Source organism: Thunnus thynnus, chromosome 5 (genome assembly GCF_963924715.1).
Source record: "Thunnus thynnus chromosome 5, fThuThy2.1, whole genome shotgun sequence".
Classification (NCBI taxonomy): Eukaryota; Metazoa; Chordata; class Actinopteri; order Scombriformes; family Scombridae; genus Thunnus; species Thunnus thynnus.
The window spans coordinates 4227835-4251954 of NC_089521.1; the positions used below are offsets into that span (position 1 = coordinate 4227835).

Below are 24120 nucleotides of genomic sequence, written 5' to 3' on the forward strand. Positions count from 1 at the left end.
TTTCCTCGGTGGCACACTGATGTAGCTGGCTGCTGAATACAACGCCAAGAGGAACATTTGTGGGCTGCATTCCTGGAAAAATGACCCGCTCACCCTCAGCTGAACTCAGCTGAGTTCATTTCCACAGAAACCTGGTCTTAAACAGGTTAGACAATGGCTGCTAGTTTAAGCCCTCATTCATCCTGAGAAATATAAACTGCACTGAAGACGTGAAGAATGTGACAAGAGGAGGGGAGAGGCAGAGAGAAGTTGTGACTGACCATAATGAAAACGTAGAAAGAATAGAGACAGTTTTCCTAGATTCCTGCCTTACTTATTTTCTGCCCTTTGTGGTTTGACAGGTGATCTATGGTGTGTCTCCTCAAAAGCTATTTCCTACTTTTTAACCTCACCTTGTGCGTCTAAGAGCTCCTCAACCCTCCCGTGACATTCTGAGTTGCATTCTTTGACTGAAACATGAGTTGAGTTTAAACATGAGTTTAAAAGTTCTCCTAAGTGAAACGCCTCATTGTATCATCTATGTGCCTGAGGGAAGATGTGAAAAGTGGAATCTTTTTCCTGCTGCATTCAGCTCAGTCATGTTGAATTGTGATTACTGCAAAGAGTGGATTAAAAATACTGTGTTCCTTACATGTAACCCATACTCAGTGCAATAATTTCACCTGTTTCCATCATATCGCCCAGGTCATATGTTTTCAGTACACACAGCCTCAGTCCACACTGAGGTTAAGTAGAGCGCAGTTAGTTCTATTGTCTCCAAGCTTCATGTGACACCATTTTCTCCACTCTGCCCAAAGGTACACACACACACACACACACACACCTCAAGGGACGAGTACACCAAAATTCACTCTCTCTATGCATCTGTACCCACACACACACACAAACACACATGTCAAACATGTACTGTGAGCACTCACACACAATGATGCTCCAACTGATGGATTTCCTAACACATTCTAACATCTCTCTTGCGCACACACACACATCTTCTGACACATACACAAATTCAGACACTCCATCTCCGTCACGTACACACACACACACACACACACACACACAGACAGTGCAGGGCCATGGAGCAGTGGGGCGGCTGTCAGGTGATGTGCGTCAGTCCTTGGATCCTCCGGCTCCCTGGTGAGGGGAAGGAAACTAGGACAGGCCTCCGCAGAGTGCGCACACACACACACACACACACACACATACACACACACACACATACACACACATAAGCCCTTGTCCCTCAGGCCATGGCATTGCTGGATATCACACACAGCTACAGACAGACACACAAAAACAGGCTTTACAAGCATGTATGCACATATGCTAGCGTGTTCGGACACACACACACACACACTCTCCAAACACAAACCTCTCAATCTACATCACACACACACCCCAAATCTGCCTACACTTGGCATACAAACACCAAAATTAAAGACGTACACTTAGATACACGTAAACACACACACTGGCGCACACATCTACACACACACACACACTTAGGGCCAAAGCAGCGCACTCATTAATATCGTTTTGACAACAACTGGCTCCCTGGCAACCTCTCTGCCATCGCTCACCCAGCAGCACCCCCCGCCTGCGAGCGTGCACGCGAGTGTGCACGGGGATTTAACCTGGGCGGAGCCGGGGGAGGGGAACGAGGGGTGCTAATAGGCTGAAATTAATCAACGCCGGCTGATTCGCTGTCTGGGGAATGAGTGGCGGGCAGCAGGCAGGCAGGCAACACATCCTGAATACTAATGGTCTAATGGAGAGGGGAGACAGAAAGTAGACCTCTTTACCTCTCTCTGCTGTGTGTCAGGTAACAAGGAAATAGGGCAACAGACTTAAACATGCTAAAATAAAATAACCAACAAGAAAATAAAAAAGGGAAAGGGGGAAAAAAAGCAAACAAATACGTAAAAATGAAGAAAACGACATGGGCATTTATCATGTCAGTCCTGAGAAATTCAAAGCAACATTATTTCTTACGACACAAAAATCTACCTCAACCTCTGAGATGATGACAGATACATCTCTCTCTGCAAACGCCACTTATAAAGAGATTTGGCTGCATTCTAGCTAAATCTGTTAAGGAAAAAGCTTTCAACTGGTCACACAACACAGAGAACCAGGCTCCTGTCTGTCCAGCTCCAGCTACTCTGGCCAGGACCTTCTATATTAACATTACTCATCATCAAACCATAACATAACAAGTTGTAACATTCAGTGAGAGAGAGAGCTGCATTTTACCTGACTGCGTCCCTGCGTCGGGATCGAACCCATCACATGTGGAGAAGGTATGTAGAGCAGCACTGGTCATCTGAGATTCTCTGCCTTTTAAAAATGCATTTAACTGTTAACACCCAGCAAATAATACTTACTACAAAGTTCTTGCACTCCAGGAATCGATCGATCAATTTCCTCAAAATAAATGAATGAATCTAAGAGACACTGAGCTGCATATATAGTGATTTCCAGTCAACTGTCTTAAACTTTGAACAAGCTACTTCTGTTAAACTGTTTTTGATTGATGTTACTTCTTATGAGTCCAACAAAGCTGCGATATACAGACCACTATTCAGAGAATAAAATCCAAGGCGATCATGGTGTAATTTAACTATATTTTAGCACTAGCAGTAGGATTTGTTGCTTCTTTTCCGTTTTGGCTGTCCAGCCTAAACCATCAGGTGAGGGATGAGGAGAGAGGAGAGATTTACTGTTCAGGCATTTCAATGTGGATGGAGAAGTTTTTCTGATCATGCAATGAAAACACTAGTGTGGATGAGAGTCTGGGGAGACCGAGGGGAGGTCAATGCAGATAACTGTGGAAACTGTGGAAAAGTCATTTAAATTAGTATTACTGCCAATTTTCCCTGTTTACAGTAAATCTTCAACTTACAACATGAAGTACATGTGCGTAAAGGAGGGGAAACTCTCTTCTGCAAATAGATAGATTGGTGAACTGACTTGAGGTGGATTTGTTCTCTACTACTGTAGGTCTATGGCTGCAGTTACTGCCCTTCTTGTATTTTTAATAAACTGTCTTTCTTTAACTTTTGTGTGACATTTAAAGAAAGAAAAAACATGTGAAAATGATCCTAACTATGAGGCTACAGCCATGAGTCCAACTTATTTAGCTTCATTTGACTTACAGTTCATCTAAAATCCCTTATGTTGACTGAAATACTGTGCAGATACTAAACAAACGGAAGTGAACTGCAGACTGACTCATGTACACAGAGCGTCACTAAAGAGGAAGTGTCAGGCAGTAGACACTGTGTGTCGGTCTGGTAGATTGATTGTAACACTGCTTAAGCCTCAAGTGAAGCTAATTCTGAAAACTAGCCTGACCTGCACCAGGCTAGTGTAGAAGGATAGGTTTCCATGGTAACTTAAGTCAGGCTCATTTAAACCTACTTTATGAACCAATTTTTTTTTAGAATAAGCCTGATTTACTGAAGTGTAACTGTATACAACTATAAACTGTTAATAAGAGGACATAGTCCCATGTTAAAGTGGGAGAAGTTTCTGCTATGACCAATCAAGTGAACACACACAAACACAAACAACGAGGGATAAAACCAAAAGGCGAGAACACAAAATCTACATACAGAAAAACACCTACAGAGCCTCTGACAAAAAGAAACTCAAACACTCTGAGCAGCAGCCTGACAGCCGCTCAAAGACCCCAGTCAGAGCTGCCAGCACAGCTCGACCACGCCTTTTCTTGCTTTTTCTCTCTAGTTTTTCCCCATCACCTACCTTACACTCCGTCTCTAAGATAAACTCCATTTACACTTATTCAGACTGATGTATAGAGAGCTAAAACATTCTGCACTAAATCGCAGAGGGCAATACTAAATGTGGGAGCAGAATACAGACGGCTCTGCTACTGTTTTTACTCTCCGTCTCTCTTTCTGTGTCCCCGTGGTTTGCTCTCAGTAGACTGTCTTCAGATGGGACTTGGGGGGGAGAGAGAGAGAGATAGAGAGAGAGAGAGAGGGAGAGAGAAAGAGAGAGTGATGTGGGTGGTAAAAGTGGGTCACATGCTCAGAGAGAATGAGAATGAAAGAGAGATGAGGGAGAGAGACAGTGAGAGAGAATGACAGTAACGGGGAAGGATGGGGTGAGAGAGGGAGAGGTAGAGACACAAAGAGAGAGAGAGAGAGAGAGAGAGAGAGAGAGGGGAAAGAGGGGAGGTCGAATTCCCTTGTTCAGAAGGAGTGGATCAGTCACAGGCCTCTTTCCTTTCATCTGATCTCAGTGGACTACAGAACCTGGGACACACACACACACACACACACATACACACATACAACACAGGGATGCAAGCAAACACACACACACACACACACTCTTATTGGCGCACACATAAACACAAAACCAACAACAACGCAAATTACACATACCACAGATGAAGAAGAAACAAAACACACACACACACACACACAAGCACAAACACAAACACAATATGTATATCTTTATGTGACACACACACACACACACACACACAAACACACACACACACACACAAACACACAATTCTGCCAGACAAACTTAATAAATCCATTACCCTGTAGATTCAACAGCAACAAAGAGAGGAATGTGGCAAATGAGATTCAATAACGGCATACCGACACAATGGCACGCACGCACACACACACACACACACACACACACACACACACACACATATGCATGCAGACAAACAGATGCATATATCCAGGCACACACACACACTTTTTAACCCACATGAGAGCCAGTGTAAGTAGGCCCTGCTCCAGCCTCCCTCCCCTGTGGAGACACACAAAAAAAGGATGGACAGATCCCATCATGTGTGTGTTCCTTTGTGTGTGAGGGTGTGTGTGTGTGTGTGCTGTACACCATCCCCTCATCTCTTGGGCTTTCCGCTACCGCCATATTCATCTGTGGCCCTCATAAGGATAATTACAAACACACACACACACACACACATACACACACACACACACACACACACACACACACACACACACACAAACACACTCAAACCCCCCCCCCCCCCCCCCCCCACACACACACACACACACACACAGCTCATCTCTGAAAATATGCAGCATTCCTAGCTCCTCTCTTGCATTGGTCAAGGTCAATAGTAAAATCCTGCCTAGAAGGCTCGCCTAAAGCCATAGATGCACAGTGTGTGTGTGTGTACAGTGTGTGTTCAGCATGTATGTGCCTGTGTATAAAATTGCGAGCACATCATTTATATGTATGTGCGCTATGCGTTATCTTTGTTTGTGTGTTTGTGGACACTATCCTGCAGGTCCAACATATATTGACAGATTCTTAAAAGCAACTTGACCCTTCCAACTTGTTCCAACTGAATGTTCCTACCAAGATATTTAAACCAAACTAGCTTGCAAAATAAATACAGTGTTGGCAAGTCCTCTCCACTTACTATTTGTGGAAGTTGATTTCTCATTATTTGCAGTGGAAAAGTGCATTCAAAGTAATAATCTGCAACATTTTCATTTCAATAAATGTTTGATTAGCAGCTCCTTATCAGCAACTAGAAAAAGAAAAGTGACTCACTTTAAGGGCCTGGTGATAGTGATGTTTATAACAGGGCTACGGAGAATTTTCAATTCTGACTGGCTGAAAGGTGTGGATTTACTTTCAGTAATCAGACACCTGTGATGCAGGTGTTTGTGTGTAGTTCTAATTGAATGTGCTATTATTAAATTCTAGGTTAAGACGGCTACAATACAACAACCAAAAAAAAAAGAAAATATCCTCCAATACTCATGTATGAATGTATGAGTGTGTCATATATTTTGTGTCTGCAGATGGTTGAATGAGGATTTTGAAAGGTTTTGGGAGATGTTCACTTTCCTTACAGTAAGGTGGAAAGTGGAGAAAACTGATGAAATCAATTTGCACACTGTAGTGATGGAAAGTGACTAAGTGCATTTACTCTACTTGAGTATTTCAGTTTTATGCTACTTTATACTTCTTTAGGTAAATATTGCACTATTTACTCCACTACATGTATTTGACAGCTGTGGTTACAAGTTATTTAGATTAAGATTTTATGTATTTATAAAGCTACAGCAGAAGAAGAAAAAGTAGATTATCTGTCATTCTTGTCACTGTAGTCCTCAATAATAATAAAAAAATTAATACCTTTTGTACCACACTTTTCATTCATAGTGAAACTCAAAGTGATACAGTATTAATAACTAAAATACACTTATGCATGGTATACAGTAACTCAATGGAGCAGTTAAATCTACTGGTTCTGCTGACTCTACTATAATACTCCTCTGGCCCACACTGGCCGTAGGCACACTGAGGTCACAAAAACACACACAGAGGTCAAAGCCATGTTCAGCTCATGTGACTCTCAGGGCCCAACACACATACTCACATGGTTTCTAACCCCTGACCTTCATGACCCTGGGGTCAGCAGTTCAGGGAGTCTATGTGTGTGTGTGTGTGTGTGTGCACGTGTGTAAATGTGTCAACTGTCACATATGAGAGGTGAGTGTTATCACAGTTGCACATCTACAACAGACAAATTCAGGCCAGTCAAATATCAGGGTTGAGAACTGTCACACTACTCTGGAGCTTCACTTCACTGTGAAGGAAAAAATCCATCTCTGAAAATCTAATCTGCTCTTTATTTCTTCACTACTGGAGAGACTAGAGTGCACGATTCCTGGGGCACAACATTTGCATTGCAGGGGTATTTCTGCACGCACACTTTCCCATGAGCATGTGCGCATAGATATTTCTTGATTAAGAGCTAAATGTCAGCTAAATGTTTTGTTTTTTAGATGATTCAATTTGTGCTTTCATCCTTCAGTTGCTGGACTCTAGGAAAGAGTGTCAAGTAGTAAATCTTGGTGGAAATGAAGCTATTTTTAAGATTATCCACCAAACAAAGTCATACATCATGATAAACGTTCTGTAAAGTACAATTTAGTAAACTCAGTACTACCATGAACTATGTCAGTATCTGTATTGTAATCATCAATTAAATTATTTATTATAAGATGTTGGTAAAAAATCCATACATTCCTATTAATATATTTAACATTAATATGCATATAGACTTAAGACATAATATGAATATCATATCAGAGTACTGTTTTAGGCTTGACATGACATCAGGAGGGTTTTGACTTTTAGAAATGATAAGCATTATATTTCTGACACGGCTCTACTCCCTTTGTCCACATTTTCAAATTCGACCTACCTTAAAGACCTTGCCCTGTTTCTGTTGTTAAGGTAACAAGGCCATGATCTATGGGGAAAAAAGCTTTTGGCTATCTCAACTCTGGTAGGAAAAAAAAAAAAAAAGTCAATGACCCACTGATGCAAAATTCAGCTGAGAGCGACTGGCTGACTGGCTAGATGAATGGATGGCTGTATGGATCGTTTCTATATGCAGAACCTTAGGTCTTAGGATAAAGATACAGCTTTAAAGCAGGTAATACACTTCACAAGACACATAATTCAACCCAGTACTGTGCCCTTAGAGTAATTCAGACTCTTTTCTAAAATATTATCTGAATCATTTTGCAATGCTCAGATAAAAATAAGCTAACGAGGGTGTGTTCAATAGACCATCCTGTTCTGTCCTGTTGAATTTCAACTGATATCATGAAATGATAGATTGGACTTCATCAGCAGATTGTGTTCATGTGTCATCACAGACACAACACAAGCACACCAATGAGTCCTGAAGCAAGTTATTGTTACTGATGTTACAAGACTATATAGTAGTTTCATGACATCACAACATTCCTGAGTATCTCCCTGGGATACTGAGGTTGAATCTCAAGATCTTCTAAACAAACCTGGAATGCTGTCAATTATCTGAGATTCAGACACTCAATGTTATTCTGACAACAGTTAGCAGCCTTTGTGACAAGTAATAATAATAATAATAATAATAAATAATAGCACCATCAATAAAACACAGTGTTTCCCCTATAGTAGTACAGGCCTGGTGGGCCGCGAGGCCAACAAGAACACCCGCCAGGCCAAAAAATATTTTTTTAAATGTCAAAAATAACGCCAAATATTCATTCATTCTCAAAACAATAGCGTTTGGGAGCCGCTGAGCAGCACTGTCTCAAAACGTGAGTTAACGTCTGTGTCGTTGCCTTGGAAACTGCAGGTAGCGTAACTGCTTTTAAGGAATAGGGCAGAGTGTAAGCAAGTGAGTGGTTAATGTGTAGCTGCCTGCTAATCCCAGCCCCCAAAACCAATCGAAAAACACCCCCCCCCCACACCCTGTCACCTTTGTTTTTTAGTCTGGATTTAGGAACCACCAGGAGAGGAGCATTTGAGGACCTCAGGGCCCGTGACGGCACATGGGGAGTTAAGAGGTCAGGAATATAGCTTGGAGCCAAACCCTTCTGGTTTTTAAAAGTGATAAGTAAAATTTTAAAATCAACAGGCAGCCAGTGCAAAGAAGAGAGGATAGGTGTAATGTGCTCTTGTTTTCCGGTACCTGTTAAAATCCTGGTGGCTGCGTTTTGGATTAATTGTAGAGAGGAAAGAGACTTTTGGCTGCAGATGGAGAAAAGGGAGTTGCAATAATTTAGCTGTGATGAAATAAAAGCATGGATGACTTGTAGACAAAAATGGTTGAAAAGTTGAAAAAAGCATGACTGTATGACGGATTTGATGTGGCTATTCAAAGTGAGGTAGCCACCAATTAAAACACCAAGGTTTCTTCACTAATAAGATGAGAGTATGAACCTAGTATGTTTGTAATTTGAGTGTTGGAGGAGTCAGTACCAAATAGAAGTATCTCAGTCTTTTTTGAGTTCAGTTGAAGGAAATTTTGAGCCGTCCATTTATGAATGTCTTTGAGACAGTTTATAAGCAAAAAAAAAAAAAAATTAAGTTATTGGGGTCACAGCTGAAATAAATTTGGGTATCATTCGTGTAAAAATGGAAACTGATGTTTAGTGATCTTATGATGATGAGATGTCCCAAAGGCAGCATGTAAATGGTGAACAGAATTGGGCCAAGCACTGAACCCTGAGGTATCCCACAATGCAGCCTAGAGATTAAAGACCTAGACTCAGCAATACCAACACAGAAAGTCCTGTCTGTATGAGTTAAACCATTCAAGGGCCGTGCCAATGATGCCCACCCATTGCTCTCAATGGGACAAGAGGATGGTGTGATCAACTGTATCAAACGCTGTACTGAGATCTAGCAGAGCTAAAATGGAGGGACGTTCAGCGTCAACAGCTAAAAGCAAGTCATTCATGACCTTAAGAAGGGCAGTTTCTGTAATGTGATGAGCTCAAAAAGCTGACTGGAAAGATTATGTCATTCATAAAGGCTAAAAGTTGATTTGCAAAAATTTTCTCCAGGACTTTGTCTAAAAAAGGAAATTTAGAGATAGGTCTAAAGTTGTTGAAATAGCAGGGCACAATATCAGTAGAAAGGGTGGTATTCAAAATGTTCAGTATAAAAAGGGCAAATTGTGTTAAAAACTTCTTTAAAAAATCGAAGGGGGAGAATGTCAGGAGGACAGGAGGAGGGCTTCATTTTTTGACAATTTCTAACACTGTAGGTTAAGAGACAAGGTTGAAGAGATCAAAATGATTACTAGGCCTTGCGGGTAAACAAACTGACAGGGGACCTATAGGTGAGGTAATACTCTGACGAATGAGGGGGATCTTTTGAGTAAAAAAAGTTTAAAAACTCATTACAGGAGGAGCGTCTATTGAAGGGACAGGGGGAGCATCAGTGGAACGTCTTACAGTGTTAAAAAGCACCTTGGGATTAGAAATATTAGATTCAATGAGATGGGAAAAGTAGCCGCGTCTAGAGCTTTTAACCTCAGCATTAAAGAGCTTCATCAGAGCCTTTAAGGTCCTCATGGTGACCAGGGAGCTTTGACGCCTTCCACTGATGCTCTGCTTTATGACGTTTACATTTTAAAGCACAAATGTTTTCATTTATCCGGGGCTGGGACATGTTTAGTTTTCCTGGTTTTAAATGGTGCAATTTCATCAAGGATGGAATTGCAGATGATATTGAAATTAGTTAGATGCTCATACATTTATAATAAGGGCTCTATCTCACAGGGGATAGTGTTAAAGGCTTTACTAAAAATATTGGCAGAGGTAGAATTAAAAAACTCTGGACCGTAACTGTGTACGTGAGCAGCTAAAACAAGGAGGTAAAACCAAATTAAAACATATGCAATAGTGATTAGTAATACAAGGATCAGAACATGTCAAGTCAGATAATGTAAGACCACAAGATAAAACAAGATCAAGAGTATGGCCCTGACAATGAGTGGGCCCAGTCAGTGAGAGAGATAAATTAAAAGAATCAATCAGGGATAAAAATTCAACACTTAGACTGTTAAAGGGTGTAGCAGACATGAATATTAAAATCACTTAGAATTAAAAACCTGTCATTGATAGGAGAATTCATTTATAAAGCCAAAAGAAAATTTGGGGGATCTGTAGACTAGAAGGCACAGACACTGGGTATTCCCCTTAAATACAAATGGAAGTGCCTCGAAGGAGGAAATAGTCCTAAGTCAATTCAAGAAAGATTGAAATTAATTCTAAAGAAAACAGCTACCAACCCCTCCCCCCTTCCAAAAGTCTAGGTTGGTGAAAAGAGAAGCCAGGAGGATTCATAAGAATGTCCAGATGACCAGTGATAAAATGAAATTGTTACACACAAATGACTTATTTAACGGAGATCTTACATTGAGTAGCCCTGTCTTGAATATATTTGGCATTTTGGCATATGGGCAGTGGAGTAGACATAGGCCGACAGGGAATGTGAATGAGATTAGATGGTGTGACCATTCGAGGAGAGAAATGGCATGCTGAAGACCTGTTCCTTCTGTCACTGGTCACAACTGGAATGGTACTTTTAAAATGACAGAAAAGACTAGCAGGACCCTCACTGTTTTAAAATGGGCTTTTCTGAGGAGAGGTTAAAGTGTGGAAAGGGTCATGCTGAGAAGTGTGTCAGAGAGAATTAAAAGTTATAAAATGGTTAAAATTAGAAACTAGTTGCTAGGTTCCTTTCTTATTTGGGTGAAGGCCGTCCATTCTCTAGTAGTCCTGCTTAGTCCAGAAATAATCAACATAGCTGATAAAATGATATCCTGCTGCTGAACAGAAATTTTGCAGCCACAGTCACTGGTGGAGGCTAAAAAGATGACTAAAAGGTTCAATGCTCTTTGAAAGAGTAGGGATGGCGCCAAACATTACACAGCTTTTTCCCAGACTCTCGATTGTGCAGCATAGTGATTCATTGTCCTGGTGCAACTTGGCTGATTGTCTATACATGATGTCATTAGTTCCGGTGTGTAATATTACAGCATGGACTGAGGGGTGAAGGTTGAGTGTTGGTGTAAGTTTAATAAAATCCTCAACCCATCCACTGCCAAGACAATATGTAATGGTGGATGGGAGTTTAATAAATCTTATGATGGAGTTGCTCAACGCTAAGATTTCAGGCACAGAGCTACCCCTATCGGTGTGAACTGCAAGGTTGGAAGGAAGTTGGCAGGTAGTGGAAGTAGCAGATCTCGGCAAGGCATGGGGTGGTGGCACTTGACCGGGGGCAGTGGTCCTTGCAGCTGGAGGTGAACTGAGAGCAGCTGAAGTGGTAACCGGCTTGGCTACACTGGGTAACAGGCGATGCCGCTTGCTCCAAGGACAAACGGTTTTGGGGGTTGGAGTAAAGGAGTTGGTATAGGAGCCAAATGAAGAGCTGGGGCCAGAGCGCTTCCTGGGATGGGACCGTGGACTCTTACACCATCCCTCCAGGGTAGTGAGCTTAAGGTAGAGGTAAGGAGGGTATGCTATCTGCTAACTCCAGCAGCGGTGCATAGAAGTTGGAGCATGGTAGATCATCAGTGATGTCACGTTCACCAGATCCATATGGGTCAAAGAGGGGAAGTGAAATTTTTCTGTGTTTACCTTTTACAACTGAGTACCAGGAGGCAGCTTCTCTTTTTAAAAGTCTGTGTGTTCAGCTCTCAGTACTTTTGTAGCTGTATTGGAGCAGCGTAAAGTTACTACTGATGAAATCATTTCCTGCTGCTGCTGTTTCATATTAAAAGCTTTTAAATAACAAAGTAACAGGGGGACTTTTATTTTGAAGAATTTATAGGAAAGGACCACTGTCCAATGTTTCACATCTGCAACTTTGACCACAGCCATGATGTATACAACCTGCTGCTTTTCTCACTCTTGAGAGAAGTGTTGCCTGTTTCCCCATGTACTCTCAACATGAAAGTACTACCAACTACAGCTGATAATGATACTGGATTTCTGAGGCCAATAATGATATTTTCGGAGTGAAAAAAATAAAATTAATTTTCAGAAGTTAATGTTTTATATAAACTCACAACATAAACAAATTTAATATAACTTAACAAGCTTAACTTTAAGCAAGACTATGTACCATATCTTCTGAGAGCAGAAGTAAAACATTCTTCACTTACAGATGTAAAGTTGAAGGCATAAGCATTAAAACGCCCCCTTTCTCGGCTCAGTACAGGGCTGCTACAGCCTTACATGGTACACTTCTCGTATGACCAGTGGCTCATGTTAGCTAAAGTTATCATACTTCAGACAGATATTGCTGTGTTTCTGACATTAATGAGTCAGTTTGATGGCCTTATGATTCTTGTTGTTGCTGTTCACCAAAAGCTACATCAGCTGACTTCAACACGTACAAATTTAAGGATCTTTTAAATTTGATTTTTAGAGAATTGTGTCCAACATTTGTACTGAGCGGAACATTTAAAAGTTGAGTCAGTACCGTCTAGTGGACAAATTATATAAAGGTTTCTAAATTGCATTCAATTTAGAAACCATTCCATATTATTATACATTCAATATTTCTGTACTAAAATTCATTGGTAATTATCAGTCTGCATATTTGCAGGTATCAAAATGTCTGCAATAAGCTATTATTAGCTGATATATGTCATTGGTTGGGCATGGGTTGCTGCACAAGTCGGTCTATTTATCAAAAAGTTGATTGATTGCAATCAAACTAATCATACCTTTATTGCAGTAAGGGTTTTTGAAGAAGCTCCTGTGCTGCAGCGTGACTTTATGTTTGTTTAATGGGAGTGGTTGACATGTGAGTAGTCAGAGCCAGATGAGCTGAGGGAGGTTGAAGATCAGTATCACTCCTTAGATCAGTTACAGGCACTGACACAGATGCTTGAGGGCAACTCAAGATCACACACACACAGGGTTTTTATGCTTATTCTTGAGGGTTTTCTGTGCTTATTCTATTAACAGTTATAAAATCAATTGCCTCGAATATCTATTTTCTGTATTATATGTAATTTCAGTAATAAAAGAATATATCTTGTCTGTTACCTCTGTTATAAAACTGCATAAAAATCTCCAAAGATATTCATATAAAAAGCAAGGCTCAACATTAAGGCTTCTCTGCTTGTCTGGGACTAGTGGATTTTTTGTAGGGCAAGTAGAAGAGAAATTTACATGCCCCACCGGACAAGTTAAAAGTCATAACCAAAAATAAAAGTGTGCCTTCACATTATGTACCACTCATTACTTGGTTATTTAAGTAAATTAATACATTCACAATACCGATTTGAACAAAATGCATTTTTTCCCCACGATAATACGTCCAACTCAGAAGGGACAGCTCAGCGTGAAGGTTGTGTGTGTGGCAAGTGTAGTTGACAGAGAGAGAGAGAGAGAGAGAGAGAGAGAGAGCAGGTGTGTGTGTGAGGCTGGCGACTGGAGCAGAGTATGAAGTTAACAGTATAGCTGTGAATGTAGCAGTGCAGTGTGTATGTACAGTTTAGGCTATTTGTCAGTGAATAAATGCTACAACTCCTCAACACCCAAGCCAAGTTCCTGTGTCCTGCTTGCCACCTGCTGATTAAAGTGAAGGGGTTAGGCCCAAAGTTAGTGACAATGGGTTAGTTTAACCTGACCGGGCTCACTTAAGGTGGACTGACCTTTAAGGTGGACCAGCTATTCTCATTTTAGTGACAATCTCAGCTCATCTAAACAGAGAACGGAGAAATGTCTGGCGGTTGAGTGTCCCCCAAGTTTTGTTCAGCACTCCTACACTGCATTTATTCCTCCAGTCTTTGTAACTGTAAGTGAGTCTAGCACATGTTTATCAAGAGACATTCCAAATGTCAAGCCATTGTACCACTTTCTACTGAAAGTTATACTGCTTTGATTCACAACACAGCCGTACCAGCATTTAACCGGAAATGTTACTGGGTCTTGAGGTGGGAAATTGGTGGCACAGATTACACTGAATATTGATCCCTGCTCCCATATTTTAAATCTTGCAGGTTAAAGATCCGGAAATACTGAAAATGTTAAATTTTAAGTGTGTTCTATAAGAATAAAAAAAGGACACACAAGTCAAGTGATGGATAAATACACTAAAAGATGCATGTAGACATACATGCTGCTCATGTGAATATGTCTCACAAAATACAGCAAGGAGAAGTGAAACAATGTGAAATTGCAGGAGAGGAGAGGAGAGGAGAGGAGAGGAGAGGAGAGGAGAGGAGAGGAGAGGAGAGGAGAGGAGAGGAGAGGAGAGAGGAGAGAAGAGAAGAGGAGCGGAGAGGAGAGGAGAGGAGAGGAGAGGAGAGGAGAGGAGAGGAGAGGAAGTCAGCGGACCGTGACACTTCAGACATATGGGAGGACCGAGGAGAGACGAGGGGATGAATAGAGAGTTGGTGAGAGAAATGGAGAGACGCAGAAACAGAGGGAGAGGGAGATATATCCAGCTGTTTGTCCATCCTTGCTTTGCTGTAATGAGCCCATGTTTGGCTCTATGGAGCATCGCCAACGCCTCATCTAACTTCTCCAAAGTCTAACAAGCCAAACTGCTATTTAGATTTACCTCCTACCAGCATTGAACCGGACCCAAACAACTAAGCACATAACAGCGTGGTGCTCCCTTAAATGGACACTTTGACATTTTGAATTTTAGCTGTTTATTTTTCTGTAACAGACACTTGTCAGCATGTGGGGAACATTTTTGCTTTTAAGTTTTCATAAAATGGCTTGGTGGCATTGTTAGCGTTGCTGAGCATATCTTCCACTTGCAGCCTGCTGTGCCCTTTCTGCTGAAATGAGGGAAAGCTTATAAGTCATTTCAAATATACCTGGTGAAGACTCTAAACTTCATACACAACCATGTTCTTTTCTATGATTACAGCTAAAAAAAAACCACTGACCTTTTTTTTTTTTTTTTTTTTTTTTTTTTTTTACAAAAAAGCAGCATCTTTTTGAAAAAGTGCATCCAGTATGATATTTGACTGTATTGTGGCCGACTAAATCTTGATTTAGAAAAAAAAACTGCTCTAAACTAAAATCTTTATTTCGTTTTGTAGATAAAATGTGCCATGCTAATAAAACGCTATTTTTGTCCCCATCTGATCAGCATTTATCCATCACTGAAGCCCTGAACTGATTCCTGTGAAGCATAATGAGCTTAAATATGTTAACATGACAGTTTCATTTGTAAAAACACAAAAAAACAAGTTTTATGTTACTGAACTGCATTGTTCACTTGTTTGTTCAAGCTGCTGATCTTCAGGGGTCACACGTCCTGGTTCTCCACTGAGGAGAACCATACGGCCCGACTTCTGTAAACTCAGTTATACTCACAAATCCATTCTTTCAGGATCATTACCATAATGATACAGAAATAAACAATACAGATACATAAAAATATAGTTAGTTAACATAGTTAACGTTGCCGTAACTTAAAAGGTACCTTGTGGAGTTTTGATCACTATCAGTGCTATAGAGCAATGTTTTTATGAGTGGTTCCCTGTTTCATTTGTATCATGCACAATGATGCACATGCACAAATTGGAGCAAAGTAATATACAGTCCTGCTGCTGGTTTCACGCTGTACTGTTGATCAATGGTTGATGGTGGAGATGTGCAAAAAAACATGACAGTGTGCCAACGAAGGCAGTGAAGACGAAGACTGCAAGCTAGCAAACAGAAGTAAACAATGCACAATTTAAACTGATCAAAAATGTCACATAATGTGTATTGGTGAGTAACTCTGAATGTAAATATAATTTATTTGTTGACTAGAAAACTCCACTGGGCACCTTTAAGACAATTAACTATGTGTAAGTGTATTTTCATGAGAATTTGATGTCAGTAGAACAGCAGAAACTCCATTTTGACAAACACAAATATTTAGGGATCATAAGTCACTAAACACTCTTTACACCTTTAGCACTTCCCTACCAGTAGTAAATTCAACATCAATAGTTCCAATGAAAACTGTTGAGGTGACAGCAGAAGGGAGATATCCCTAAGAAAACCAAAGCTATCTACGTGGCCTGATACCACAAGGGATAAGTCAGGAAACATACTTTCAATGATTTGGGTGAACTGAAGTCTTGAACCACATTCTTGTAGATTATGTTTTTATGATGGTATTTTTATTACTTTTAATCTCAAGTTTTACTCATAATTCATTGTTTAACAAACTCAACTTAACTGACATTGACAGCATTTAAATAGTAGGAGATATGTATGATTTGAATGACTGTATATTGGGATTATGTTGCGATACAAACTTTAATGCAAGGAAAGAAAGTACTAGCCTTAACGGTATTTTGCAGTTTGACGTGATTGTTCTACATTTCCCTTTTGATATAAAAAACAAAAAAAATGAAGCTTCATCATACTTCAGGGATAATGACCTGAACTGTTGAGTATTATTGTGACACACCGGTTTTGAGTTTAGCAACAGAGTTTACCCGCACAACGTGATTGAACAAAATCCTCAGTAAAACTGAACAAAATCCTTAACTGCATGTCTTTAAGTCATTAATATTTAATCATTATAGTCTAGTACCGACCTAGAGCTGTAGCTATATGAGCTACTGCAGGGTTAGCAAGTTAGCTTGCTAACTAGGTAGGCTATGCTATTAAGCTTGCCAAGATGATACAAGAGCCCTAATTTTGCTTTGGTCAAATCTAATTTTGGAGGTGGCTATTTGAACCATACTTATTCATAAGAGAAACTCATTGCTCTTTTCATATAGTTCATACTGACAATAACAAAAATAATTTAAATAATAAAAAATACACCAGACACTTATCCTACAGACCTGTGATGAACATATTTTACCTCCTTTTTTATAGCCATTCAAAACAATTTTTTGCAGGATTGCAGTGTTAGTGTTGATCCAGACACAGAAGCATGGAAGTAAATGAAATAAATTTCAATTTGAGGCATTATTATATGAAATGTAAGACAAAGCTTTCCAAAAATGGAGAGAATGTGTTAGGGATTTTGTTCAGTTTTACTGAGGATTTTGTTCAATTGTACTAACTTCATTTTGGAAAACTTAGCATACCTCAGAAGAAGTACAAAAGAATTTTAAAAGAAGCACAGGAGCAGCACACTGATGATGTCAGACGGCTGTGATTGGTTGATCGCAATGTTGGTCCAGGAACACAGTGTTGGATGTTGATCCAGGAACATGTCCTACTTGGCTAAATCACGTCATGCATTTTTACCCAGAGTTAGTCTGCTAACTAAGCTCAGCAGCCACTAAGTGAGAGGGGATAAAGTGTCGGGACCCCAAATGCATGTGTGATCCTCTTAACCATCAATCAGCGCCACACTCAACAACAACAGGCTGGCAAAGCAAACACGATCTGGGTTCTCATCAGCATCCTTCTTATTCAGTATGTTTACTATGTTTCTATCAGCTCTTCATCCTCCCCTTATATGCACACGTTTAAAGTTTGAAAAACTGATGCTTTGTGGAAGAAATTAGTTTTTAGGTGAGATACTGGTATGTTTTATTTATTTTTTTGAATGTATAATTATATATTACATATAAATATAAATAATACAGTATGTTCATTTTGAATAAGATAACTGTACTATAAAGTTGTAATACTGGTACAACCAGCTAAATTATTGCAGATGACATCTTTGTCAGATATTCCTCATCAACCAGGCTGTTGGTTCCTAAACTGATTTATTCTGACAAAATTCTTCTATCTCACTAACAACAAAGTTGAAGTTGAACAGGTCATCCAAGTTCAGCTTTGATCATCAATAATTTGATCTACTATATGCAGGCTAGAGCAATGTAAAACCAGTTAATCACCATCTTTGGCTGGTGTTCTGTCCTGTGTAATGTGAAAGGGCATACTTGTAGTAACAAACCTGCTGAGAATAATCACCAACTCTGAAGTTTCCCTCTATGGAGAGTTTTAGTGTCTTTCAGCTCATTGTTTTGGTTTTCTGGCACATAACTTTACTGTTTTGGTTCACTTTCACCAATCTCATCAGCCTAGTTTTGATACACAGCAGGCAACTGTTTTCAATATAAAAGCTTGGATAAAGCTACTGTACTACCTGCTCATTACTAAACGGCAGACCAACAAAGTTAGCAACTAGCATTTAGCTGCTACCGAGCCACATATTTCTCTTATGATTAGGTGGAGAGCAAAGCAGAGATAAATGGAGGGTGAAAATTGGATTTTCATTTGTCAGGTGGCCAGGAACATGACTCCCTCAATGTGCTGGATGTGTAAATAGGCTATTGTTTGCTAACACATTTCCGTAATTACTTTATATGGTGACAATATGTCAATGTTGTGTTTACAGTTTGTTGTACTGCCTCCTAGTGGACAAAGAAATTCAATTATTACTGCTTTAATGCTTAGCACATTGGTTCCCAACACACGGGTTGCAGACAGGTACTACAAGACAGAGAAAAAAAACATTGTGCAAAATAAGTTGGGAACCTTATCAAAGCAGTCTAAAAGTACTGTTAAACATTTTTGATGTTGCCAACAGGAAAGTTATATTTAGAAATGTTTGGCCTTGGGTTTTACTAGTACTGGCACCCAATTCATCCGCTATACCGGTTTTAATGTCCCATACAATACGAAGTCTTCATATACTGCCATATACTGCATAGTTGAAATAATTGCTGTAACTCTTCAATAGGCGGCAAAATACAGAATCCCTGTGAAGCACGCTATGGTCAAGGCAAACTGCGTAGAATAACCCACAACTAACTCTCTTTAACAGGGCAGTACACCATGGCCCACAATAATTTGTGACACAAATAATTTGTAACACTAATAATTGGACATTTACAAAATTACACCGCTGAACTGCATGTTGGGTACAGCTTGCTTGCTAGCCAGGTAGCTCCATTATTGAGATTCTGGAGATTAAGATTGAAATTTGGGCAAACGAGGCCTCGCGTATAATGACGGTTATCAGGGCAACCTCCGTCAGCCTCCTGTTGCTTTAGAAATAAACATGATTTTTACACGAATTGCTTCAAAAGTTTGTGCGTCTGAACATAAGTAACACAGGAACAATCATTTATTTAATCTACAAAGAACTAGAAATTCTCTAGCATGAACAGATGCTGAGCTATCCACAGCCTCAGACGTAAAGAAACCAATGTGCAAATTGCATAGATCTCTACGCCATAATGCTGCTACAGAGGGCTAGTTCCTGTTTACTTTCATACCACCCAGCACTAGGTTTTACATTTGCCCTTTACATCATGTTAGTGTTATGGGTATCCCTGTTATCCCTGATAATAAAGCACTGATGTACTGTATGTGTGGCTGCAGTGTCCAAAATTAACTTTTTGACCCACCTGCCAAGGGGACTGGTAGATGAAAAAAATCCACCAGCCGAGCATATTTCTTACTGGCCAAAATGACAAATTGCCTTTTTGTGTCACATATACAAACAGTTTTGCAGCTCTATTTGGACACATGTAAAAAACACATATGGTGCACATGTCTACACTGTATAGGGACAAACATGAGTGATTGAGTAATTACATATTTTCAAAATTTTACAGTTGCTGATATATCTATAAATATCTATCTAATGTAAACAGCAGGCATACATCAACCGCCATCCTTGACAACATCAGGAAAGTTATGGATTTCAACTTAAACATTTATTTTATTTATTTAGTTTATTGTACATTGCTACCAATGATCTCTAATGCTGTTAATACAATCGGTTTCTGCTATGATCTATGAATAAATTAAAATATGCTTCCAAAAAAACACAAACTTGCTTTTCCTTGTCCCCCACCTCTGTTGCTTCCTGTCATTAGCACGTAATCAACTATAATTGAATACATTCATTAACCATGTGTGTGCATGTGTGTGCATGTGTGTGTGCGTGTGTGTGTGTGTGTGTGCATGTGTGTGTGCGTGTGTGTGTGTGTGTGTGTTTGCACCTGCACATAAGCAAGCTTGTCTGTTCACATGCATAGGTAATGTTTGCGTTGCCTGGCAGCAGAATAGACCAAAGATCAGAGCAGAGATTATTATCTCTCTAATGTGATGGCACTAAATAATAGTGTGGATCCAATTCCATTAATGGGGAAGGTGACTCCTTTACTCAACAGTGACTAAAAATAGGACTACGGGTCTCACCAGCTTCCCGTGAGGTGTGGGATTTGTTCTTTGATAACCTGCACGCTGACAGAAGTTAAATGAAAATAAAGTTATAAAAAGTCTTAAGTCACCAGTCAGGTCAGAGGATCATTTTCAGTTCAGTGAGCCGAGCGAGGCGCTGCCAGGGTCAGTGGTTTGTGAACATGAACACTCTCATAGTGCTTTGAGGGCTTTGGATTCGAGTGCCAACCTTGTGACACATCTTTTACCCTCATATGAACTTCACAATGGTTATAGTGGTGCAAACCCTACTTTTCTCTGAACATCATTCCTATTTTTGGAAGTGCTAACAAGTGGCCAACATGGCCCGACTAGAGGCAATTAAAATGCTCAGTGAAGTGCGAAGCAGGGCAGATGGTCGGGCAAAACGTGGCACAGTCCAGCTTGATGCACAACTGGTAAGACAGGTTTTCTTTGCTAAGGTCTGAGGCACAGTGTGCCTTCCATCAACACACTGAAATCAATGTATCTTCAGTGATATAATGATTCATTTTAGCATGTTGATTAAATTATGTTCTCTCCTAACCCATTTTGAGCCCACATTTGATTGAAACCAAATGACAGCCAACAAATACCAGAGAGGAGCTGTCATTTCAAACAGCAGCACAGAGTCATACGCCAGACAGGGAATAAAGTACGACATGAACCTTGAGCAGGTTTATGTAACAAGGAACGGCTAAAAATAAAAACAAAAGTCATCTTTTTCTACTGTTAGATTATTGAGTAAGTAAAGGAGGCTGGTCACAGAGAGATTCCTGGATAAAAGCTGCTATGATCAGAACAGAAAGGAGAGCGGTTGAAACAAACATAAAAGAGAGCAGGGAGTGGTGCAACTGATGGGAAAATTAAAGTTACATTTGTTTAACAAGACCACAATGCACACTGCTACATGAAGCCTCAGGGTCATGACACTGAGCCAACACTTTGTTGCGATGAAGGCAAAGCAATTCTGCCAATAATAACAACCGCTGTCGTTCTATTAAAGTACTTTTAGCCTGCTGCACCAGTGGTCCTAAAATTCAGTCTCCAAGGTCCAGAATGCTTCTTATTTTTGATTCTGCCGGGAAGTTTTTCATTCTAGATGCCTAATCAGAGACCTAATTGGACTGAGATGCCAGGTGAATCTAAACTAGCAGGCGATAAAGAAAACCTGCTGTAGACTGTGTCACAGACATGGATTTTGTCCTAGGACCTGACACCTGTCTCAGCTGAAGCCAACAACTTCACTAAGATCTCAAAAACCTGACGATAAGAGCCTTTACTTCATTTGATGTATTTGACTGCAAGGTTTTTTACTACTAGGGGCATTTTAATCATATGTACTTTTAAAAGTAATATGGGGGGCATTATTATGGGTTGGACAACAGTAGAGAGACATGCAACACTTGGGCAAGTGTTTTTCCATCCTGGTCCTGGGGCACCACTACCCTGCATGTTTTAGATGTTTCCCTGCTCCAACACACCTGATTCAAATGTCATTAACATGCTTCTGCAGAGCTTGATGACAAGCTGATCAATTGAATCAGGTGTGTTGGAGCAGGGAAACATCTAAAACATGCAGAGCAGGAGTGCCCCAGGACCAGGATGGAAAAATACTGCCCAAGGCCACCAGGACATCCCCTCTTATGTAGACTCGACTGGGATTGGACTTATTAAGTATTAATAAGTATTAAAATCTGCCAGATTGATTTAAATGTATTTTAATGAAAAGACTACAATCACACAAAAGCAAAAGCAAAATCCAAGTTGTTAGCGTTTTCTGTTGCTGTGAAATGTTTCTTTAAATATCAATAAAATTTGTAAAAATGTCAGTAAAGCAAGAATCTGAGTGATCTGGAAAAGCTCCCCAAATTTGGACAATGGACAGCGAACGAGGTTAAGTGCATTTCTTTAATTATACATTCATACATACTTGTAATCAATATTCTTGGAGCGTTTCATGCCTTTATCAGTTAGACAGTACAGAGATGGCGGGAAATGAGGGGAGAGAGATGGGGAACGACATGCAACAAATGTCCCCAGCGAGGAGAGAGAAGTTGTGGAACACTGACTTGAACTAATGTACAGTAATATTTCTAGGACTTTCAGGGGCCCTGGGTACAATTTAGTGTGGATTACCAATTCTTCCCAGTCTATCAGTAATAACTGAGTCAGACTGGTGTTTAAAACATTGCATTTTACTGTTATTATACAATGTAAACAAACAAATGATTTTAAGACACAGACTGGAGGCTGTAGACAGAAGACCTTCACACTGTTAAATGCAATAACTCAGCAGGTTACACGGCAGGTGTATGGCAGCCATAATGAAAAGCTTTGTAGTGATTAGTCTGACATATCATTGCTAATTCAGCCTATAGCCTCTGTTTGTAAACAGGAGTGTCTACATCATCATCATCATCATCATCCTCCCTGCGCCCATCAGCACTCATGTCGCACTGTGGTTAGGCCTCTAACTTATGATGCCATGTCTCATTCTTAACGCCGTTACCGACAACAGAAAGTGACAACTGAGATAACACCAGACAACGACAATGCATCCGTCCTCACCGGGAGAGTAGAGCCTCGCCAGCTGCCGGGCCCCGGCGTGCTGCGGTCCCCAGCGAGGTGCCGCGCTGCGAGCAGCCGCCCCGTGCTCATTCCCGTTCGGATCCTCCTCCGCCATGGACCGGTGCCTGATGTCGGTCTCGGAGAGAAGCGACGCCGCCATAACTCCTGCCCGCTGCCCGCCCTGCTGCCCCCCGCGTTGGCTTTCAGCTATAAGACATCAATTATAGATCTGTCTCAGTCAATAACGGCTTGGTTTTGTTTGTGTCTCGGCCTCCGTTGGCTGTGTTGTGGCTGGATGGAGGCGGGAGGCTGAGCCAACTGATGCTGGCGGGGATGTAACGTTACCGGAGAAGACTCGTGCCACCCGGAAACACACGGACGGAGCTGCGCTGACACACAGACCTATTTCACGGTTTTAAATGCTGCAGCTCCTGTCATGAACCGCTGTCAGCTTCTAACTTGAAAGAATGAGTCCAGCTATTGTTTTCCACCTGCACACGGCGCTCTGTAGGATGCTTACTGTTAACAAACTTTATTCCTGCGTCCAGCTCAGCTGTCACTTGGCGGCAGGGACCGTCCACATTTTGCACTTCTGATAAAAAAGTGGAAGTTGTACCTAAAATAGGTGCCGTGTGCAAATTCCATACTGAATAAAATACAGTGGGCCAGTATACTATGTCCTAGTCTTCATAGTATATTGTTTTTGCAGTTTGTAGCGCAGAAATCAACACATTCGCCTAAACAGTTTCAGATAATAAATTTTCCATCAAAAACCAGCGAAAGTCAGAAGTTTTATTTTCCAGATGTGGGCTGATCTCCCATTTCCTTTGTGCATTGCATTGTGGGAGAGTAGTGTGCATCAATATTTATTTTAAAAGTATGCTTTTTTGAGTAACCTGTGCAGTATTTTGTCCTTGTCCCAGTGTGCACACACTACAGGCCTACTTCAAACTGCCTACAGTTAGCATGTAGTATTGATTTGGGACATGGCTAGTTTTTGGTGCATGGAAATTAGAGCATCACTTGTTTTAGCACTGACTACATTTACATGCACAAATTTTCCCAT

The 24120-nt window shown here is 40.5% G+C and overlaps 1 protein-coding gene across 1 annotated transcript in view; it reads right to left on the reverse strand.

Moving 5' to 3' along the window:
* Positions 1-23821, reverse strand: part of si:ch211-212o1.2 (uncharacterized protein LOC492735 homolog) — a 47936-nt gene extending 24115 nt beyond the window's left edge. The window contains exon 1 of the mRNA XM_067588752.1: positions 23055-23821. Within this exon, the coding sequence (XP_067444853.1) occupies positions 23055-23214 (160 nt within the window). The 5' untranslated portion in view covers positions 23215-23821. The remainder of the gene's footprint in view (positions 1-23054) is intronic.
* Positions 23822-24120: the final 299 nt, after the last annotated feature.